At 42.2% G+C, this 21,230-nt stretch overlaps 1 protein-coding gene across 1 annotated transcript; it reads right to left on the bottom strand.

Moving 5' to 3' along the window:
* Positions 1-713: 713 nt before the first annotated feature.
* On the bottom strand, positions 714-20,625 carry BTBD1 (BTB domain containing 1). The gene is made up of 8 exons (XM_090029074.1): positions 20,173-20,625; positions 14,497-14,653; positions 13,878-13,983; positions 7,031-7,228; positions 6,569-6,761; positions 5,587-5,674; positions 4,140-4,286; positions 714-2,664 (listed from the first exon to the last, which is right to left on the bottom strand). The coding sequence occupies exons 1-8, from the start codon at positions 20,532-20,534 to the stop codon at positions 2,506-2,508; spliced, it is 1,410 nt and encodes a 469-aa protein (XP_089885200.1). The 5' UTR covers positions 20,535-20,625; the 3' UTR covers positions 714-2,505.
* Positions 20,626-21,230: the final 605 nt, after the last annotated feature.

The following is a 21,230-nucleotide window of genomic DNA, read 5'->3' as shown; positions in this document are numbered from 1 at the left end:
ATCCTGCCCATGAGTTCCCTGAGTGAGCTGAAGTTTGCTTTTCTGAAGTCCAGGGTCCTTACCCTGTTGCTCTCCATCCTTCCTTTCCTCAGGATCCTTTCCTCAAGTCAACCTTGTTTTACAGCCTGAACTAGATACCATTCTCCCTCTGGCTAAACGGAGAATTAGCTTAGGTAAGAAACTGCTGAATGAACGGGAATCTCCAACCGGTTGTTTTCACAGAACGAGGAGGGAGCAGACTTGTCCCATGTCCAGAAAACCCCCGGTCTGTGCCCATCCACAAGTGCTTCTTTGTGTCACTTGGAACTGTGCTTGTTCCTTCTGCTGCAGCAGAAACAGCTACCGACTTCTTTACAAGAGCATGTTAGACACATTCTTCAGTAGGGCCAAATGAGCCGTTAATTTCACTACCCTAACAGCCCTCTGGGCTAGAGTTCATTCTATCTTAACTTTTTAAACCAGGTTACCACCAATTGTGTCCCCTACAGCTCAGCAAGTAAATGAAGAGCATGTATTGGAACACACATGAACTGCAATATGTGAAATATCAAAAGGGATTTGCCACTATATAAAGATTATATATACAGAATATAGAACTTGAGTTTAATATTCTTAATATCCTTAAAAAGCTGGTAGCTATGCAACATCTTGAATTACAGGCCCCAAACTAGAATAAAAATGACAGTAAGGAAGAACAATTTCAGACCCACTGATCATGATTCTATGAGTTCTATTGTCATCCAGCAAGTAAGGAGGAATATGCCTTTTAGTAACAGTCCTGATTCAACACTACTTTCCAAAACTCCAATAATAGTCATCGTTTTTAAAATCTTTATGAGCAGTTCAAAAGACTGAACTAAAAAAGATTTACTGAAGATGAATTGAGTTTTCCACATCCCACGAACTGATGTGGTTAAGTGTGATTACTAAACCACTGGAATAAAATACTATCAAGTCAATACTGGCTTCTTGATTCACCAGAGCGTTGCAATCTTGATCAAGACTCATGTATGTGCTGCATCTTAGTAGGAAAACAGAAATTCAAGGGAAGTTTTTCTGGATGTTTAACTGAAACGTAAAAATTACCTTAGCCGCAAAAAAAATGCTTATTTAAACTTAATAATTACACCTTTTTTGAAGAATTATTTTTGTACTAGACACTTTAATTGAAATCTTCATAAATAGCAGTTTAATGTCATGTCATGTCAAACTGGTCAATTCTACCTGAATTGTTACAGTACTTTAAAAAAAGGAATTAAGAATTATTTGCAGTCGAAAGTGGTGCAGGATTTTACTCATTCATTTTGAGCTCATTTTAAAAATAAAATGAACCTGATCCAGTTACTGCATATTCATCTATTAAACAGATATTACTGGCATTACACTTTTTTCTAAACAGTATAGCATTATTTCTGTAATGTTATATCAGCTAAAATGATAGTGATTTATTGTAGACTAGTTAGTGGGAGCATGCAGAATCCTGCAGAGGGGACAGGAATTTTTTCACTGTTTAACTATGTTTCTGTAAATCTACAGATAATACTATCTATGGATATTCACTGTACCATTTGGAGGATTGTATCCCGTCATGTTACTTGAGTCACTGTAGATATTTTCTAGGACTTATTGCACAAAACAGATACTTAGATCATACAGGTTTGAGTAATGATTAATGTTAGAGCATCCAGTCATAAAATATTATCAGGAGATTTCTTGTATTCTCAGATTTTCATAGACATTTTTGTAGGCATAGATTTATATACAATTGCCATTTCCATATCAATGTATATGTTCCAATACCATACTAAAAATACCAATTTCTGAATGAAAACTAAAATTGTTGAAGTACTGTACACTGCAGATCTTGGCTGTAAGTACATGATATTTTCTTTAAATACAATTCCAGGTAATTTTTAGAGTGCTTACTCAGTTAATTCTTCCTGGCTCATCCAGTAAGTCAAGACGAAAGGAACATAGCTACAATACAGTTTTGATAATGTACTACTTAAAAAAATGTAAGTAGTCATTTGACCCTGCAGAGACCATTCCAAGAATATTTAAAGAGAGATGCAACTCCAGAACAGAGCAATAGAGCTTTCTAAAAATAGGAAAAAAACATATACCAGAAGTCCATACCAAACAAGGATCTTCCAGTTCAAAGAAGGATTTTCACCATATGCTGAAAAAGTGCAAGTACTCATACAAATAAAAGCCCAGAATCACAAGATAACTTTTAAACAACCTTTACAACATAGATTGCTTCTTACTTCCAAGGCTTTGTGAAGATAACAAGCTATGTCTGTTAATTTATAGCCAATAACCATGCAGAAAAATAGATTTTTTCTTGTACCTCTTATAAGAAATGTTTTACAGTTTCATATTACACATTTAAGAGATTAAATATTTATGCAATATCACAGAGTTGGTAACTGTCACCAGTAGCAAGTAGTTTATGCTTAAATCAGTCCATACATTGTTATATCCAAGACTATGAATCATAGGGAATTATGTATAAAATATTATTTCTGGTATTTGTCCATCTTCTATTGATGTTCCATTGTTGTTACCTGGTGAACTAAAAAAGAAAAAGCAGGTTTTGCTGGCAGTTGGAGATTCATGGATTACTTTCTTCAATCCTTTTGTGCCATAATGGGAATCAGGTCCCTAATATAAACAGCAAAAGCAGTAGTGAGCAACTGAACCGGAGAAAAGGTAGCTACGCAGCATCAGCAAGACCTATAGAATATTATATTAGGTTCCATAAAATCTCTATATAGTCCTGCTATTTTACATGAATTCTTGAATTACTCACTTTACCAATATACTTCAGCTTCCAAATGCTATAGACCATGACAAAGTATTTAAACAATTACCTTCAAAAAGAGAATTTAGAGGCACGCGTCTGCTCTTGAACCAGACAGCTAGCAAGGCAGGGACATTTTAAATTGAGTTTACCATATAAACCTGATAAATTCAAGTGTAATGGCCTATCAAACTAGTATGGTTAAGGTTTACCAGTTGCAACAGCCAACCACACCTAAGAAAGGGATGTGGCTAGCATCATGCCCAGCTATTTTTGGCTTTCCATCGTGAATGACAAGGCACCCTCTTAGCATTTGGGCTGACTAGGATCAGCCTTAGAAATTAGTGTAGAGCAAGACTCTGGTGCCATGACAGAGCAGAGAAGGCATCCTGCTAAGTAAGTGTAACTTAAGATATATTGATGTTTGGTGCAATGCTTTTTCCTCCTTCCCCACTCTGTAAATATAAATTTTCCTTTGTATAGAGAATTAGTTAAGCCTTCCCAAATCACAACTATTTATTCTTTAGCAACGGACATAGCGGCCCTTTATGTTTATGCAAGTACTTTTAAAAATGCATAACTCACATTTAAAACTGGGCCTAAAGAGAAAATTTCACTTTAAAGAAAGGAAAAGTTTAAGTCTACAACATAGCAAGAGTTGTAGGACTATAAATAAATATTAAATTGATGTACCTACAGTCACTGTATAGATTAGGAAAGGAACAGTAAACGCTCCACATGCTTCTCCATGTCACTACTGAATGATAAAGCCACATTTTTTAGAATTATACACTTCAGGGGGAAAAAATTACACAAAAGGACAGGTCCAAGTTTTGAAGCAAACTGCCACTACTGCTATATGAGAGATATACATTCCCCCTTCTGCAAGCAAATTAATAGTTTTACAATGCATTAAGAATTAACCTTTAAAAAATTTAAACACCATTTACTTAAATAATAGTGCTCTTTTATTTTATTTTTTTAATCAAATTCCTTCAAGTTAAACCTTCCAATGTGGCTGCTTATGGGCAACAGATTATTTACACTGGGATCCATTCTGGCTTCTGGATCAACCCAAAATTGAGAAGGTATAAAAAGGCACTAAGGTGGCTTTAAGTACCATCTCCCCTGTGTCTAACAGATGCAGCACAGAACCTTGCAGTTACTGTAAAGCCGATGTTAAACTAATCTGTAGTACTGCCACTGAAATGAAAATAATCTAAGACTTGAAAGCTATTTCCCCCACCAGGTGACAGTTCAGAGTTAGCTAAAAACATGGGTACAAGCCATTTTCCCTTTTGTTTTCTTCTGTAAGATGTACTCTAAGCATTCTTACTTTGAGTGTTGCACAAGCTGTATAACACACTGTTGGCAAAATCTCTATAGGTTCTTTGAACATAACTCTGAAAGTATTGGCGGTTCCATCACAACTAAATCCTGTATCATTCTGTCCCAGCGTCTGATTTTTCTCGTATTCAATTATCTGTATATAAGTTAAAAGAAAGTGAATTTAACTAGTTTTATAATTCTGAAAGAGAAAAGTTTAGTCACAAAGAACTATCCAACATCAACAAACATATGATTATTTATATTAAAATACCTGTTACAGGAAACACTTCCTAACTCCACCCAATTGAATATAAAGGGCAGCGTGACCTCAGCAGTGATCTGCTGGTGAGGAGATCGATTTAGAGTTCTAAACCCCCTGAGCTCACTCCAATGATATCCTAGAGCACGAACCACCCATGGCTCTTTAAATAAAAGTCTACACTTCCTGAATAACACTGAGATATTAGCAAACCTATACTGCTAAGTATCTTTATAGGTTATTTAACAAGTACTCGCTAAACCATCTAAAAACACAATGATGCATCCTTCCATTTGTGTAATATCTGCAGTACTTTACCACCACACTATTCTTTGTTTCTATTTTATATTAATTTTGGCTGTTTGCAAACGTGAAAAAAACCAACAGAAAAACCTGGTGCTATATTTTAAATTTGGCACATTCCTGTGCCAAGCCCAGCACATGCCCAGAAGAGGAAGTGCACTAGTTTGACCCAGCTCTGCAGTGTCTGTATAGATCAGGTGCTTTAGTGGAGCTTTTTTAGGGCTTTTATCTAGTAGCTGATTGAATCATCTTTAGATAAAAGTGCCAAAAAGCCCCGCTGAAATGCTGAGTCTATACAGATGCTGCGAAGCCAGGTCAATCTAACATGCTGCTGCTTCTAGTAAAGTGAGGTTTTTTTATCCCCCACATCTGCAAGTATTTACTCATCTCACGCAGTTCCCCTGTTAGTTCTCAGAGGACAATAGGAATGACTTACTAAAAGCAGAAACTAATACTCTTCTATAGAATTCTTACTACTACTCTTGGTGGCAAGAGTAACCAAGCAGGTCTCAAAAGTGTTAGATACAAAAATGCCCACATCTCATTTTTATTGCACTAGCAATCCCATATCCCAACCCAAAGCAGTATTGTGTTACACATTATATAAATGAGAACGCAAGATAAGCAGAGAAGTGCAAAGCAGACCATACATTCAATAGGGCTTCCACAGTTGAAAAAGGCTTTATCATAGATCACAACTGAGGACAAACATGAACATCATACTGCTGAAGTCAGAGAATTTAACACATACAGTAGCAAAAATTGCACGAACCACCTGGCATACAGAATTACTTCAGCTGAATCCAAATATGTAAATATTATTGTAAACCTTATGTAAATATTATTGCTTATAATATGTTTAGTTTCTACACAATGCAAAAATGTACATTACCTGTATATTAACTTGATAGTCTGTGGGTCCATGAATTGATCCATACAATCCAAATCCCACAATGGAAATTCTTCTATTAACTGTGAATCTTATACAGGACAAAGAAAAAGCCAAATGAGGAATCTATACAATTATAGGCCTTTATCTGTTCAAGTCAGGTCAAAGAAAAGCTCCCATTAACTTGAATGGCACATGATTAAGGCCAGAATAAAGTATTAAATTAAATTTAAATAGAGAACACTGAATGAATTCTATTAAGATATAGCTTCCAAAGACCTATTTTACTGTAAAAAGCAAGCTGATGCTATTACATGAACATCTTTTGGAAAGACTCACTATTACTGAAACAAAAAAAAAGAAAATCTTAAATCTTATCATCATTCAGACATCTTGGAAAGGAACTTATAAGCGTGGTATACGATGAACAAATGTACATATTATCAATCATTAACACCTGGTTCACTCAAACCTACCTAAAACTATTTTTCCAAATGTTTCCTTTATCTTAAGTGTGTTTTATCTATACACATCACATATACTGTGCAGATATTTTAGGCCAATGTGTCCAATTTCTGGGCAGTAGGTGGCTGCAGCCCTGTGGGCTCTATGTTACACATAGCAGAAGCAGGTCTCCTGGGGTCCACCTACTGCACAGGCACTCCAGCTCCTCTCCTCCCCCACAGAGCACAAGCAACATAGCCCTCTCCTTGGCCCCCCCACCTCACCACCCTGGCCCCAGGAACAGAGAAGCCAGAAGAGATGGGGAAGCCCAGAGCCCCCAGCCACAGTAGCAACAGGAACAACTGGAGAAGTGGTGGCTGGGTAGGAGCCTGCTAGCTACCAGCAATCTGCGGGCCGCCATTTAGACAGCCCTGTTGTATGCAAACTGAATCTGTTTCTGAGTTACTGCTTTGACTTCTACAAACCAGCAGTCAAATAGCTTGCTCCCTCTTCCTTCTGTAGACCATTTTAAGGCAAATACCTGATTCGGTCACTTGTTCCACTGTAGCCCCAACGGCTCTCCACTTGCTGGAACCTGTTTATGCTACATTCCTTTCCCCTGAGGCAGCATCTTGGTCGGTCAATATAGTCAACTTTAGGTTTAGGATTAACGGTAAAATGCAGAAAGAGATTTACTACTTCTCGATCTGATAGAATCCCAGATTGAGCAGGACCTGGGAAAAGAAAAGGCTCACTCTCAGGAGACGTTATACTTATGTTTTCCACTCCATAGTACTTAATCAAACAGTGGAAATATTTACATGAAGATATTCATCAAGGTCAGAAACATGTCAAGTTTGACTAAAAAAGTTAAATACCATTTTCTACTAACAGAGTAGGTATGAAATGCCCATGAAGTGAATCACTCATTAATAGGCCACGAAGTCTACAGCATAATTCAGGGAACCATGCTTACAGAAGATGAAAAGACACATAAGCTTACCTGCTGCAAACTCTTCAATGGTCATTAATGGAAAACGAATTAAGGACAGAGCTCTTCCAAGTACTTTCTGTTTGTTTCCAAATGTCACAGGCAGCTGCTGTCTTTGGCACTCTGCTTCTGCCCAGCGAACAACAGCTCCGAAGAGTCTGCTCTCTCGAATACTAAGAGTGTCTCTTTCTAGAACTGCGCATAGTGTATCTACAGAAAAAAAATTAAAGTTACCAACAAATTTATTTATTTTTTACTCTAGTCATAACAATCCCCTTTACATTTTAGGTCAGTTTAAATTACACAGCTTCAGTCAAGAATAACATATTTTACCAAAATGAATACCAAAATTACTTTTGGAGAATAAACTTAAAGCTGACTAAATATCTGAAAATCAGTTTAACGACTAAGTGAATTTAATGCACAATACCTTAGATAAGACAGTTTTGCCTTATGTGTAAATGAGTCTTCTGGCTCAGAGTAAAGCCTCCAGTCCAAACAGGTTTTGTCCTGTCTCTCCTCCTGCTATGAAGACAGCATATGAACCTTTTTCTCGATTCCTAAGACTAGGACTGTGCTTATGTAATTAGTGCCAAATATGCTTTCATGTCCCAAGAGAATTTTCAAGACTGGGGCAAGATCAAAAAAGGAAGTGATCAAGCAGATTGGTGAATGTACACTATGAGAAAAAACAAATTATCCATCGAAAAAGTTGTATTCTCATTTGAGTGTCCTTCTGCCAATCTACTGAGACATAACAAGGAGGGGAATGCATAAAAGTGGCGTAAGGCTATATTATGAAAACCCTTTAAATATGTAGACATCTAGCATCCAAAACTGGTGGTAAGCACTACATGTTCCAATTCATTCAATGCAACCACAGTTAAAACATTTAACTTACAGCTTTGCCAGTTTAGCCATATGAAGGTCTGTTGCTCTTACAGGACCTATTCACATAAGCCCAGGTCTGTCAGGAATCTTGCTGAACCTCAAATAATCTTCTTCAACTGTCAACTAACATACAACTACAGAGAACTTATCCCCTTCCCTTGTAACCTCTATAAATAAAGGCACATCCAATTTCTTAAGATGACTGTTTTTGTGGAAACAAACTACTTCCAGGGAGCGTAGCTTGTTTTACTTGTTCTAATAGATGTCCTGATGCAGATGAAATCACCTATTATTAAATGTACCCAAAACTACAAAGGGGCCCTAGTTAATAACCTAGGAGTGTCATTGCGCAGTAACAGCTCTGTTATCCGGCATCCCCTGGGAACGGGGGGATGCCGGATAACAAAATATGCTGGCTCACACGTCAAGGGTGTCCCTTCACCCCTCCTGTGGCATCGTACAACCCGCACATCCCTGCATAGCCTGTCAAGCCTCCGGGCCATGGGGGCTCGGCAGCGCAGGCGGCTTTGCCCCGAGCCACAGGGGCTTGGAGAAACTGGAAGAGCCACAGTAGGCACTTCCAGTTTCACTATATCTTACAAGCCAGCATGCCGGTTAGTGGAGAATGCGGGCTTGTAAGATGCCGGAAAACAGAACTTTTACTGTATAAGGCACCATACAGCAGGTCCCCTTTTGAAGCTGCTGCAACTGTATGTTTGTTCATGCCCTTAAGTGTCTTCAGACTTTTTGGCCGCGTCCAGACGAGTGCGGCTATGTGGTGTGGGACACACATGATAAAAAGAGCAAGATTAAGGGTGCTGTTGTGCAGCACATGTCCAGCACCATTTAGGTAGAGCCCTACAAGTGTTCCTAGTCAAGAACTTCTTCTGAACTAGTCACAGAGTTTTCAGGATCTCATCATGAAAAAGAACTACTGTGGATAGTGATGGAGTGTTCACAACTAAAATCATAAAGGGCACTTTTACACATACTCCAGGGGTGAGGAGGGCAGTGTTTTAATTAGAGGGGCTCCAAGGGCTGTTCTAACTAAAGTGCCATCGTGTCTTGTGCATCAGTATCCTGCTGCTTAAAAATGGCAGCAGAGGCATTTGAACTAAAGCTTGTTCAATGAGCTTGAGTTCAAGCACCCCCGCTGCCATTTTTAAGTGCAGGGACACTGATCCACAAGATGCAGGAGGCTGCTGGAGTACAGAAATTGCCACGCTCCAGCAGACCTTATAGTTTCATAGTTTCTAGGGTCGGAAGGGACCTGAGAAGATCATCTAGTCTGACCCCCTGCCATGGCAGGAAAGAGTACTGGGGTCAAACGACCCCAGCAAGATGTGCATCTAACCTCCTCTTAAAGACCCCCAGGGTAGGAGCCTGCACCACTTCTCTTGGAAGTTGGTTCCAGATCCTAGCTGCCCTCACCGTGAAGTAGCGCGTCCTGATATCTAACCTAAACCTACCCTCTGCCAGGTTGTGACCGTTATTCCTGGTCACTCCTGGCAGTGCTCGGGGAAACAATGACTTCCCCAATGCCTGCTGGTCCCCCCTGACTAGTTTATAACAGGCCACAAGATCCCCCCTCAGCCTTCTCTTGTGGAGGCTGAACAGGTTCAGGTCCCATAGCCTCTCCTCATGGGGCCTGCCCTGCTGCCCCCTGATCATACAAGTGGCCCTCCTCTGGACCCTCTCCATGCTGTCCACATCCCTCTTGAAGTGCGGTGCCCAGAACTGGACGCAGTACTCCAGCTGTGGCCTGACCAGTGCCGCATAGAGGGGGAGGATCACCTCTTTGGACCTGCTCGAGATGCATCTGTGGATGCATGACAAGGTGCGGTTGGCCTTCCTGACTGCCTCCCCACACTGCCAGCCCATGTTCATCTTGGAGTCAATGATGACCCCCAGATCCCTTTCTGCCTCTGTGCTGACAAGAGGGGAGTTCCCTAACCTGTAGGTATGGTGCCGGTTGTTCCTCCCGAGGTGCATCACCTTGCACTTGTCTGTGTTGAAACCCATCCTATTCTCGTCCGCCCACCCTTGTAACCTGTCTAGGTCTGATTGTACCCCGTTGCATCCTTCCAGTGTACCCACGTCCCCCCACATCTTAGTGTCATCAGCAAATTTGAACAAGGTGCTTTTTACCCCCTCGTCCAAATCACTGATGAAGATGTTGAACAGTGCAGGCCCGAGGACGGAGCCCTGTGGAACCCCACTGCCCACGTCCCTCCAGGCTGAGAAGGACCCATTCGCTACCACCCTCTGGGTGCGGCCCTCCAGCCAGTTGGCGACCCATTTGACTGTGTGGGTGTCTACACCACAGCCCCCAGTTTCTTAATGAGAATGGGGTGAGAGACAGTGTCAAAAGCCTTCCGAAGTCCAGGAAGACTATATCCACTGCTACTCCTGCATCTAATGATCTGGTGATCTGATCGTAAAAGGCCACCAGGTTGGTCTGACAGGACCGGCCACTGATGAACCTGTGTTGGTTGCCCCTAAGCATGCAGTCCCCTGCTGGCCCCTCCTGGATGTGTGCCAGCATAATTTTCTCAAACAGCTTGCCTAGGATCGAGGTAAGACTAACTGGCCTATAGTTTCTCGGGTCCTCCTTCCTGCCTTTTTTGAAGACGGGGACCACGTTGGCCCTCTTCCAGTCCTCCGGTACCTCACCAGAGCACCACAAGTGCTCGTAAAGTTGTGCCAGGGGACTTGCAATGACCTCGGCCAGTTCCTTTAGAACTCTAGGGTGGAGATCATCCAGACTGGCTGACTTGAATAGAAGCTCCAGAAGCTCCCTAACTAAATCCTCGCTAACCCATGGCCCAGGTGTGCCTCCCTCGGGGCCCGAGGGGGGCCCAGCAGGGAGGTGGCTGTTCTGGTCCCTACTTAGGAAGATGGAGGCAAAGAAATCGTTAAACATGTTAGCTTTGCCGTCTGGTGTGATGACCAAGTTTCCCATCGCGTCCTGCAAGGGCCCCACATTACCCGGGACCTTCTTTTTACCCCCTATGTATTTAAAAAAGGACTTCTTATTGTCCTTAATCTGGGAAGCTAGTCCCAGTTCCATCTCTGCCTTGGCCTTCCTAACTACCCCCCCTACATCCCCGAGCAACTACAGAATAGTCCTCCCTGGTGATGACCCCTTCTTTCCATTGGGTGTAAGCCTCCTTTTTAGCAAGGAGACATTCCTGGATGCTTTTGGTGAGCCACGGAGGCTTGTGTGCTCTGCTGCTCCCTTTGATCCTCGTTGGGATTACCTTCCTTTGGGCTTGGAGGATCGTCTCCTTAAGGAGCGACCACTCCCCTTGGACACCTGGCTCCCCTCCCCTCCAGGACCTCAGCGCTTCTCCAACTATCCTCCTTAGCTTGTTGAAGTCTGCCCTTTAAAATCCAGGGCCGCTGCCTTACTGCATGTCTTTGCTGGATGGTGAATTCCAGCAGGTGATGATCGCTGTCACCCAGGTGGTCGAGCACCCGCAGCCCCCTCACCAGGTCATCACTCATGACCAGCACTAGGTCCAACAAGGCGTCTCCCCTGGTGGGGCTGTGCACCTCCTGGGTTAGATGGAGGTCCTGCACTCTGGCCAAGAACCGACGTGAGCGTTCAGACCTGGCTGACTGTTCTTCCCAGCAGATGTCCGGGAAGTTCAGGTCCCCCATGACCACCACATCCTTAGCCTTCACTACCTCTGTGAGCTGACCTGATTGAGTCTGTTCTGACATGCTGGAATTGCAGAATTCCAGGAATTCCAGTGCATCAGAGCAGCCTCCATGCTTGTGTATAGACACCCAAAGGTTTTAAGAGGGTACAGGATGGCCAGCTGGAAAATACTGACAGCTAAGAACTTGAGAACAAACAGTTGAATGGTTATAGGAGCATAGGACTGAAGACACTTCCTCTGTAATACTCCCGTTCCCCATCACAGGCAACCACATCATACAATCCATATATAGGAAGGCCAAACAAAACTTCTAAGACTGAAAACCACTGGAGAAGAGGATGAGGCAAACAAATATATGAAAGCCAATTCCTAGGAGAGCAAACCTGTGGTAGAATAACTGTTTACCCTTTGTTGAATTCCAGTTCATCCTCTATCTTTCCCCATTCCTATTAGATTTAACTTTAGTTTAGAGTAGGGGTGCTCAACCTCTGGCCCATGACCCTGTCATCTGGCCTGTGTGGCTTCATATAGGCCTGCAAATTTGGCAGTGGAGGTGGCATCGCTCCCTTGCCACCAAATTTGTGGACCCACAGGGAACCTCAGGCTCTGCATACTGGATCTGGTGTCTGATCTCAGTGCACAGGGCTAGCAGGGCGGCATGGGCCCCGAGACCCAATTAGGGCGGCGAGAGGGGCTGATGCCAGCCCCTGGGACCCAATCTCAGTGCATGGAAAGGGATGATGCTGGGCTCCCAGGGCCCAATCCTAGCACATGGGGCAGGCAGGGGGCAGTGCTGGGCCCCAGGGCCCAACCCAGCCCACAGATGGGCTCCATGCCACTCATTTGGCCTATGAGTCCAAAAAGTTGAGCACCACTGGTCTAGAGTCCCATTTATTTCCTCTTCCCTGACCTCAACAAGAACCCAAAGTGAGCTCCAGTCCCATCTTTTTCTTGGGCACTACACCCAATAAGTTTATCTCCTTCTCTAATCACAATGCTAATACCCCCTAACAGCAATAGTCTGCTGAGCTCATTTCTGCTGAACTCAATAAGGTTAGATAATATGCTGTTCCTTTCCTTCCGGAAAAGTCATAAACCCACTCATTACAGGCTGGAGGCTGATGCCATCAGTCTGGCTGTTCATAGGCCTACATTTAGGCAAGAAGAATGTGAATATGCTGCTTTCATAGCTTAACATGTGTAGGACCAGTCCAGCAGTTGAACTGGATTGGCATATGGACACTTGAAGGACAACAGTAATTTAACAGTAAAGCTACAACTAAAACCTAGCATACAACAAGGGCTTTTACAAAAATCAATTTCTCTTCTATACCACACTGACAGCAATGGAGACCTCTTGTACAGATTCAATGTTAGCCAATGATTAATAGTAGCCTAAAGCAAAATTGGAGACAATTTTATTAATATAGCAACTATAATACACAAGACCAATCAAAATCGACATCTGGACTGTTGCTATGCCAGTGACAAACACCAGATTTTTTTTTTTTTTTTTAAGTGTTTTTCCATAGGCCTAGTCATACACTGAACACATAATATTACTTTAGCAGGAACCCATAGTGAAAATTTTGGGGTAAAAAAACTTCAAAAGATGGGAGTAAGATGTGGAAGTAACATGTGTAATAACATATAGCTGATTTAATAATTTTTCATGCAGTTTGGAGTTGGTCTAAACTAGGATATTTGAATAATATCCTAGTGCTACAAAATTAATTCATGTTAACTTTAGCCACCATTTCTACTGCTTTGGTAAAAAGATATGAAAGAACAAAAAACGACCAACATACTTAATGTTAATTACATATATACATACACCTATACATGCATATACCCTCGTCCCCCAATTTCTGTGCTTAAGCTAAAAAATGTAGGTTAGCAGATAAAATGTCTGCTGTTTTCTGAAATTTTATAGAAGTAAAACCCTGTTAAGCTTGTATTTTTTTGTAGAATTCTTATTTCTTTTTGTCAATGCAAGCAGAGATTGTTAAAGCAAAGTATCTGATCCCAAAACTTCAAGTTAAAACAATTCAACATTTTATACAGTATCTGTTACCACACTAAAAAGGGTTTACCTATTCAAATGGCCAGTTAAAATGTAACAGTTACTTGGTTAACTTGATTAGTATTTTTTATGCAACAGACATCTATAAAGAGCTGAGTTCTCCAGTATGAAGGTTTTTGTTGTCAGTGCAAACACTGATCAAAAAGTAATGCATTTAACACTAAAAACAGTACAGTTCCCCTGGGAAATGTAAATATTCGGGTCACAGAAGGTAACTTACCTATGTCAATATCAGTAAAACCTTCAGCACTTATTGCATCCATTGTGCTTTTGTCTATAGTGTCAAGACAAAGGCTAGCAAGCTGTGGTTCATCAAATAATCGAGCCTAGAAATATAAAAATATACTCTGCACTCTCTCTTTGAGGTTGCAATCAAGAGATGCAAACAAATAATCAAAACAAGCACATGTTTTTATTCTGGAACAATTATATATTATGTTTAAATGCACTCAACTATCTGAAGTATTCCCTGAGTTTGTGTCTTGAAGGCCCTTATTTATGTACTTCGTTAAGATTTTCAACATATGAAGATTTTTCTTATTTTCTTTCCGTCTTATTGCTAAAAAAACTAATTAATTAGAAATAGTAGTGAAGGGAAAACAGACTTGCTATATATCAGTTTCCAATCAATTATGTATTTTAAAAATCCTACTTATTTATAAGGTTCTTTCCCCTCTAATAATGAATAAACTTAGAAAGATGCTTGAATTAGACAGCTGATATGTCATACCTCTACATATTATTAGGCTACCTAGCTAACTAATACTATGTAAAGTAATAACTATTTCAGGGCCACTAAACAATATTGTCATAACAGGCCAAAACTGCATTAACGTTACCTGAGTAAGAAGCATGAAGGCATTATCTGCTCTGAGGTGCTTAGTGAGAAATTCTACACAATGTGCTTCCAGGGCTGGGACTGCATACTTCTTGGCAGTATAAAGAGTGGTCATAACTGTTTCTGGACCGATTTGAACTTCATCTGAATAAAGAAACCTGGAAATCAATATACAAGTACAGAAGATAAATAAATAGTTGAGGGACAGTTAAACACATGAACTAAGTTTAAGAACATGATGATTGTATTGATAAAATCAAAATAATGCACTTCAATTTTGGTTCTTATTAAGATGTGGCACTGTATTAGCTTATGAAAGCTATAAAACAGCTATACCCAATGATGGCACACATTTGTGATTTGTTTTTAAATAAGACTCTGAGACTAATTTTTCTGTACTGGTAAAGACCTGCCAGAAGCTCTCTAAAGTATTAATAAATATCTCTATTCCTATACCTTTGCTCTGTCAGAACTGCATACTAGCTTGCCAGCCATAAAGAAACAAGCATCAAGGACTTCCACTGTAATAACATCTTATTTTGAAGTCAGCATTTTCCCCTCTGGGGGAAGTAGTATTTTAGCCAATGACCTTGAGTCTTCTATCCTTGCTGCAAAGACTGACATAGCAGAAACTCGGGCCTGGCTCCATTGTTTCTGAGACTGCAAGACAGGTTGAGGCGTCAATGTGAACAGCAAATGGAGAGACAGAATCTGTATCAAAGGCAACAGAGTCAGCTTTCCTGAACCACTGTTTATATGTGGACACAGGACAGCAGCAAAATACTGATTCTGAAGTGACAGAAACAGAGCTGATTCTGAGGTGCCAGTCAAAAGGTGGTGGGGATATTTGCTTTAGTAAAAGCAAAGCATAAAACAAACAGAAGAAAAAACCCACACATCTGTTTTTGCAAGCATCACTTAAAGAAAATACATCCAGGTCTATCACTAGTGCACCTTCTTTTCCAAATAAAAATTCACATCTGCTTTTTGTTGCAGAAACATAGACCATTTTGTATTATATTAACAAAAAGCCTAACAAAAACAAAATTGTGTTCAAATATAATGAATAGATTCATACAGAGGCAAGAATTCCTTTTTTCATGCATCTTGTTACTTTGGTATTGATTTCTTAATATAGAATAAAAGGTAAGAGAGGTGGGGAGGGTGCAATGGGTAAGAGGAAGTCAATGGACACACACACAGCTGACAGTCCAAGTGATGGCCTAGGAAGCCTTACTTTGCAAATAGGTAGACTAAAATAACTCAAAGCAATTTAAGGCACCAATTCTGTGATTTAAAACCAGCAACAACTCTCTTAGTTTTAACATACTGCAAGGAATCAACAGCCAGAGACCAACAATACAGGATCCAGCAACCTGTAGAAATGAAGCATTCAATATGACCACTGAATTTTAAAGTGCAGAAATGGTATCCACAACAGGACAGATATATCAAAGTACAGTAGCAAAGTTGGGTGATTAATTTCTTGTCTGTATGTTGCCAGTATGGCACAGTCCTTTGTATTTAGGCAGAACTAGGGCTATCAAATGTGACCCATGCCCTCACTCCTCTCAAGCCAATAGTTAGAAGACTGAAAGAGTGCTCAGCATGCAGTAATGAAAGGAACTGAAAATTTTTGTAAAATACACTGGTGAAATGAAGTGAGACCAGTCAGATTTCCCATCCTTCTGCTTTCCTATTCTCTGCAACTTGAAAATACACAAAAGAATTTTTTTTTGGGGGGGGTGTGTTTTGGGTTTTTTCACAAATCAACTGATTCATAATGAATCAGAAATAAGTGCACTTGTGGCTTTGAAGTATTTTTAAATCAGGTTTTTGAGGTTTTATTTGCCAAGCTACTACTGTAATTAGCTGTTTTTCAAACTCTTTTGGCCTATGCCTAGAGCTTTCAAGAGAGGAATACTGGATAGTAAGCCAAAATCCTAACAGTTGTTTTATTCTTTAAGCTTTTCAGCTCTGCCAAATTTTTAAAGAACTGGTTTTTCCCTGAAAAAAAAGGTCTCAGAGTCTTCTCCTTCATTTGTTTGGTTACTTTCTATCTAAATTTTCTACCTAAAATGAAATGCAACAATACTTAAGTTTAAGCTTGGCTGTCACCTCCCATTACGTTTAGGCCAGTTCCTGAATACCTTAATTCTGAGGTCTCAAACTTAGCCTTACCCTTTGAGTGGGATCCATACTGCAAGGCTTCTCAGGGGTCAGATCTGGGTCCAGCAATGTTAGGGAGCCATGGGGGGTTAATGCAGCCATTACTCCCCTCCCTCCCCCCACAGCAGACATAGGTCCCCAACAGGGATTCATCCCTGTTATGGATTTTGACAGTGGGCCCTACTCCCAAATTGACTGTCACTCTAGGAGGTCCCTAGCTGGATGCAGACCTGGACACAGGCATGGGCAAACCGGGCTGGGGCCCGGACAGAAAGGGGGCCCAAAAATGAAAAAAAAAATTACAATTGCAAAAATAAGTTTTAATATTGAGCATATATGGGATTGGCAATGTTATCAATTGAGAATGAATTATTTAAAGACATTGATACCACAGCTGTGAGACTCTTTCAACAAGCCCAATTATTATTATCATTATCTCTGGCAAAGGGGGCCCAGTACTAAAAGTACACCCAGGACTGCCAGGAGTCCAGGTACAGCACTGGCTGGCTGATGACAGCTCCATGAACCAGAAACAGCCTATAGGCTGGGGTGGGCAAAATGTGGCCCCAGGGCTGGATGCGGCCCGCCAGGCCATTCTATCCAACCCACGAGGCCCCTAAAAAAATTAGAAAATGAATATTTATCTGCCCTGTGCTGACTGTCATGTGGCCCTTGATGGCTTGCCAAAACTCAGTAAGCAGCTCTCTGCCCAAAATAATTGCCTGCCGCTGCTATAGGCTGTATATTTAAAACCTCTACCTTAGCTCTTTTGGGGCTGAGCTCTGGAGGCATTTATCAAAAGAGACTGGCAATTCAAACAAGCTATAAATGCTTTTTCCTTTGGACAGAAATAAGTGTCCATGAAGGCAGACAGACAAAGCAGTCTTCTTTTACAGTATACAGGTAAAAAAGAAAGCATTTACACTGTTCAGTTGCTAACTGGTATGTTTTTTAATGAGCTCTACTTTTGGAAGCTAAATTAGGCTGTTTCAAATGGAAAAGACTAAATTTCATTATCATCACTTCTTCTACTTAAATTTGTTATATGCAAGATTTCACTTCCAATTATATACACAGAGCTGAAATTAACACAATTTTAAAAATAAGTTGGCTCTCTCTTTTTCTGTTTGCTAATTCAAGTGTTCAGCAGTCTGTCATACTGCAGGAATTGATGGCATCAAACTATAAAACAAACTTACACTTTTATCTCAGTAGTTGAGTACAGGGAATTGGTTGTAAAATCTTTGAAAAGAAATTATTTGTAATTTAAGACCTATAAATATTCTCAAGAAAAGACAGTGTACTTCAATCTTACAGAAGAAGGTTAGAGAGCCAAGTTAAGGCTTATGTTGCAACCTTAACCAGAAGATTTCTAAAGCCTGATCTACATTCGAAGTTTTGCTAGTATTTGTGTATCAGTTAGAGCTGTAATTTTTTGGCTTAATTCTGACTTCCTGGGCATTAAATAACACGGCCTTGTAAAAGATTACTAACATAAGTATGTTTGCCAACCAAGGTGAATTAGGTGCAATACCTGTATCCTCTTGCAGTCTATAGTGTAAGAACAGGGTTTTGTGTTCTGTTTTTCTGGATTTTTTTTCTTTTTATATGTGCATGTTTAGTACTTAAAAAAAAAAGGTTTTTAGGAATCTATAAGAGGCAGAAAAAGCGTTCAGAACTAGAGAAACAGTCATTAGGACAACTATTTGTAAAGCTTTCTAAAACACAGTAGTCTGTGTTTCTAGTAAGATGCGTACAGCTTCAGGCACATTCTAATAGTGCAACTGGGCATGTCTACACATTCATTAATGTGCTCATTAATGGCTAACCAAGAACTAAATCAATGAGAAGTAACTTGCACTACTGCACAGCACACAGGTTTTTAGTGATGCTTACAAGGCAGTAGCCTAATACTACTGCGCAGTAGCATATTAGCAGGATTTTTGCCCAGCACATTACTGCACAGTGTTATTAGGCTACTGCGCAGTTAGTATCCCATGTAGATGCGCCCACTGTGTATTTCCAGACATGTTTTACTAGATTTTGGGCATGAAAAACATCACCAGCTTGTTGACATAACACTGTTTTAAGAAATATATACTAAAAAACACTGAATTAGCTAGACCTGTGGCTTATTACATCTTTTTACACTACTGTAGCTTTCAAAGGCCTCAGTCAGCCCTCTGCTCACAAACACATCCTATGGCCTAAAAGCTTACTGCTTCATTTTCAAACTCTGGCCTCCTCTTCATTATTGGTATTTTATATTCCACATCTCTTGGTCCACTTTTTAAAACCCTAGCCTTTCTTGGCTTAAATTTGACTTCTCCTTTCAGTTACAACCAAACCTTTTTTCAGATAAATCTTTGCATTATTAATATATGTTTCGCTTCCTTTTTACTCTGAATGAAGAACAGCTTGCCTCTGGAGGCTTGTCTAACTTATACCAACTGTGCAGTTAATGCAGTAAAAGATAAATCCTTACCTTGGAAAACAGCAAACACATTTTTATCAGACGCCTGCTCTGCCCACCCTGTCACTCCCTCCTGGTGGGGAGTCATGCCAAGAAATGTGGTCCCTGTTTCCTCAGGGTGGGATGGGGACGTTCTGCTAAAGTCAATGTTAGGAACTGGGAGTTGGGCATCAACTGCTGCTCTGCCTGACTAGGACCGTGCTAGACTTGCTACACATTTTTGTACAGTAACTTTATACTGTACTCGTTGACTAGTTTTAACAGCTGGGGACTCATTTTTATTGTGCAGTAATTACTTAGCACCCATGGCCAGTCTGCATTTATTGCTCAGTTCACTAGCAAATCATGCAATAATTACTTTGCACATGTGGCCAGTTTACATTTGTGCAGTTTACTAGTAAAACTGTGTAGCAAGTGCTTTGCATATGCATCTGGTCTACATTTATTGCATGGTTCACTAGCAAATTGTGTAAAAACTGCTTTGAATGTGCAGTCAGTCTACATTTATTGCACGGTTCACTAGTGAATCATGCAGTTACTTTGCATGTGCAGCCTGTCTACATTTATTCCATGGTTCATCAGCAAATCATGCAACAATTACTTTGCACTTGTGGCTGGCCTACATTTGTGCAGTTTACTAGCAAAATCATACAGTAACTGCTTTGCACACACAGCCAGTCTACATTTATTGCGTGGTTCACTAGCAAACTGTGCAATTACTTTGCATGTGCGGCCAGTCTACATTTACTGTGCGGTTCATTAGCAAATCATGCAATAATAACGTTGCACATGTGGCCAGTCTATATTTGTGCAGTTTACTAGCAAAATCGTGCAGTAATTACTTTGCACACACAGCCTGTCTACATTTATTGTGTGGTTCAGTAGCAAATTGTGCAATAACTGCTTTGCACATGTGGCTGGTCTACAGTCATGGCACGGTTCACTACGGAATCGTGCGGATAGCTTGCACATGCGGGTCCCCCCTGAACCTGCGGGGACCCGCCCGCCGAGACCGGACGAGCCCCACCCGCTGACCTGAGCAGTGCGAGGAAGGCGGCGGGCTCCACGTCGGGCAGCTCGATCTCGGCCGAGGTGGTGGCCATGCCGCCGTTGAACATCGCGTCGAAGACGGCGCTGCCGGCCGCCAGCACGAAGCGGTGCGCGGGGATGCGCTGCTGGCCTGGGCCCGGGGCCCCGCCGCCGCCCGCGCGGGGGCCGCCCTTGCCCACCACGAAGTGCACGTCGCTCAGCAACTCGTTGGTGAACAGGAAGGCGAAGCGCTCCCGCAGCGAGCCCTTGGTGGCCTGCCAGTTGTACAGCGGCTCCCGCTGCAGCGCCGCGCCCGCCTCCGCAGGGGGCGCCTCCGCGGCCGCGCCGCAGCCCCCCGCCGACGCCATCGCCCTCACGGCGCGCGCATCCCGGCGCGGCCCGGCCCGGCCCGGCACAGCGGAACCATCGCTCGGCCGCGGGCCGCAGAGCGCATGCGTTCCCCCGTGGCGCATGCGCACTGGGGGTGCAGCGAGCGCTTCCCTGACTGCCCTCTCCTCCCTGCCAGCCCGGGGCGGGGCGCTGGGCACAGGGCGCTAACCGGGTTGCGAGCTTTCTCCGGGGGCTCGAGGCAGAGCAGAGGTGGCAGTTGCCTGCCTCGTAGCAAGGTGCATCTCCACGCCCCTTGCCCAGGGCTCTTCTGTGCTACAAAAAGTGGAGGGGTCCCCAACTCTCGCGCAGAAAGCACCCCCTGGCAGCCTGTGCAAGGCGAAGGGGCGAAGCAGAGGCAGCCCTCTGTTCATGCACTGCCCTGCTGCCTACAAAGCAAGGTATGGGTTTTCTGTGGGGTGGGGAGCAGCAAAAAGTGGTACGTCAGGGGCCGGCAACGATTTTGCGAACCCCCCCCCCCCCACACACACACACACAACCGGGACTTGGAAGATGTTGGCATCCCGAGGGCAGGGGAGCTGCGAGGGGTCCGATCCTTGTTGTGGTGGAGTTGCCCTAGCCCCTTCCCCGCCATGCTCCCTGTGGTGCTTGTGCAGCCCCTGCCAGCAATGAGCCAGGCCGCGGCTCTGGACCCTGGTGCAGCCGCTTGCAGGCTC

Source organism: Crocodylus siamensis, chromosome 15, assembly GCF_052110815.1.
Source record: "Crocodylus siamensis isolate JL-2025a chromosome 15, ASM5211081v1, whole genome shotgun sequence".
Lineage (NCBI taxonomy): Eukaryota > Metazoa > Chordata > Crocodylia > Crocodylidae > Crocodylus > Crocodylus siamensis.
Note: the sequence above shows the minus strand (reverse complement) of the source record. Positions and strands in the feature narration are given on the sequence as shown.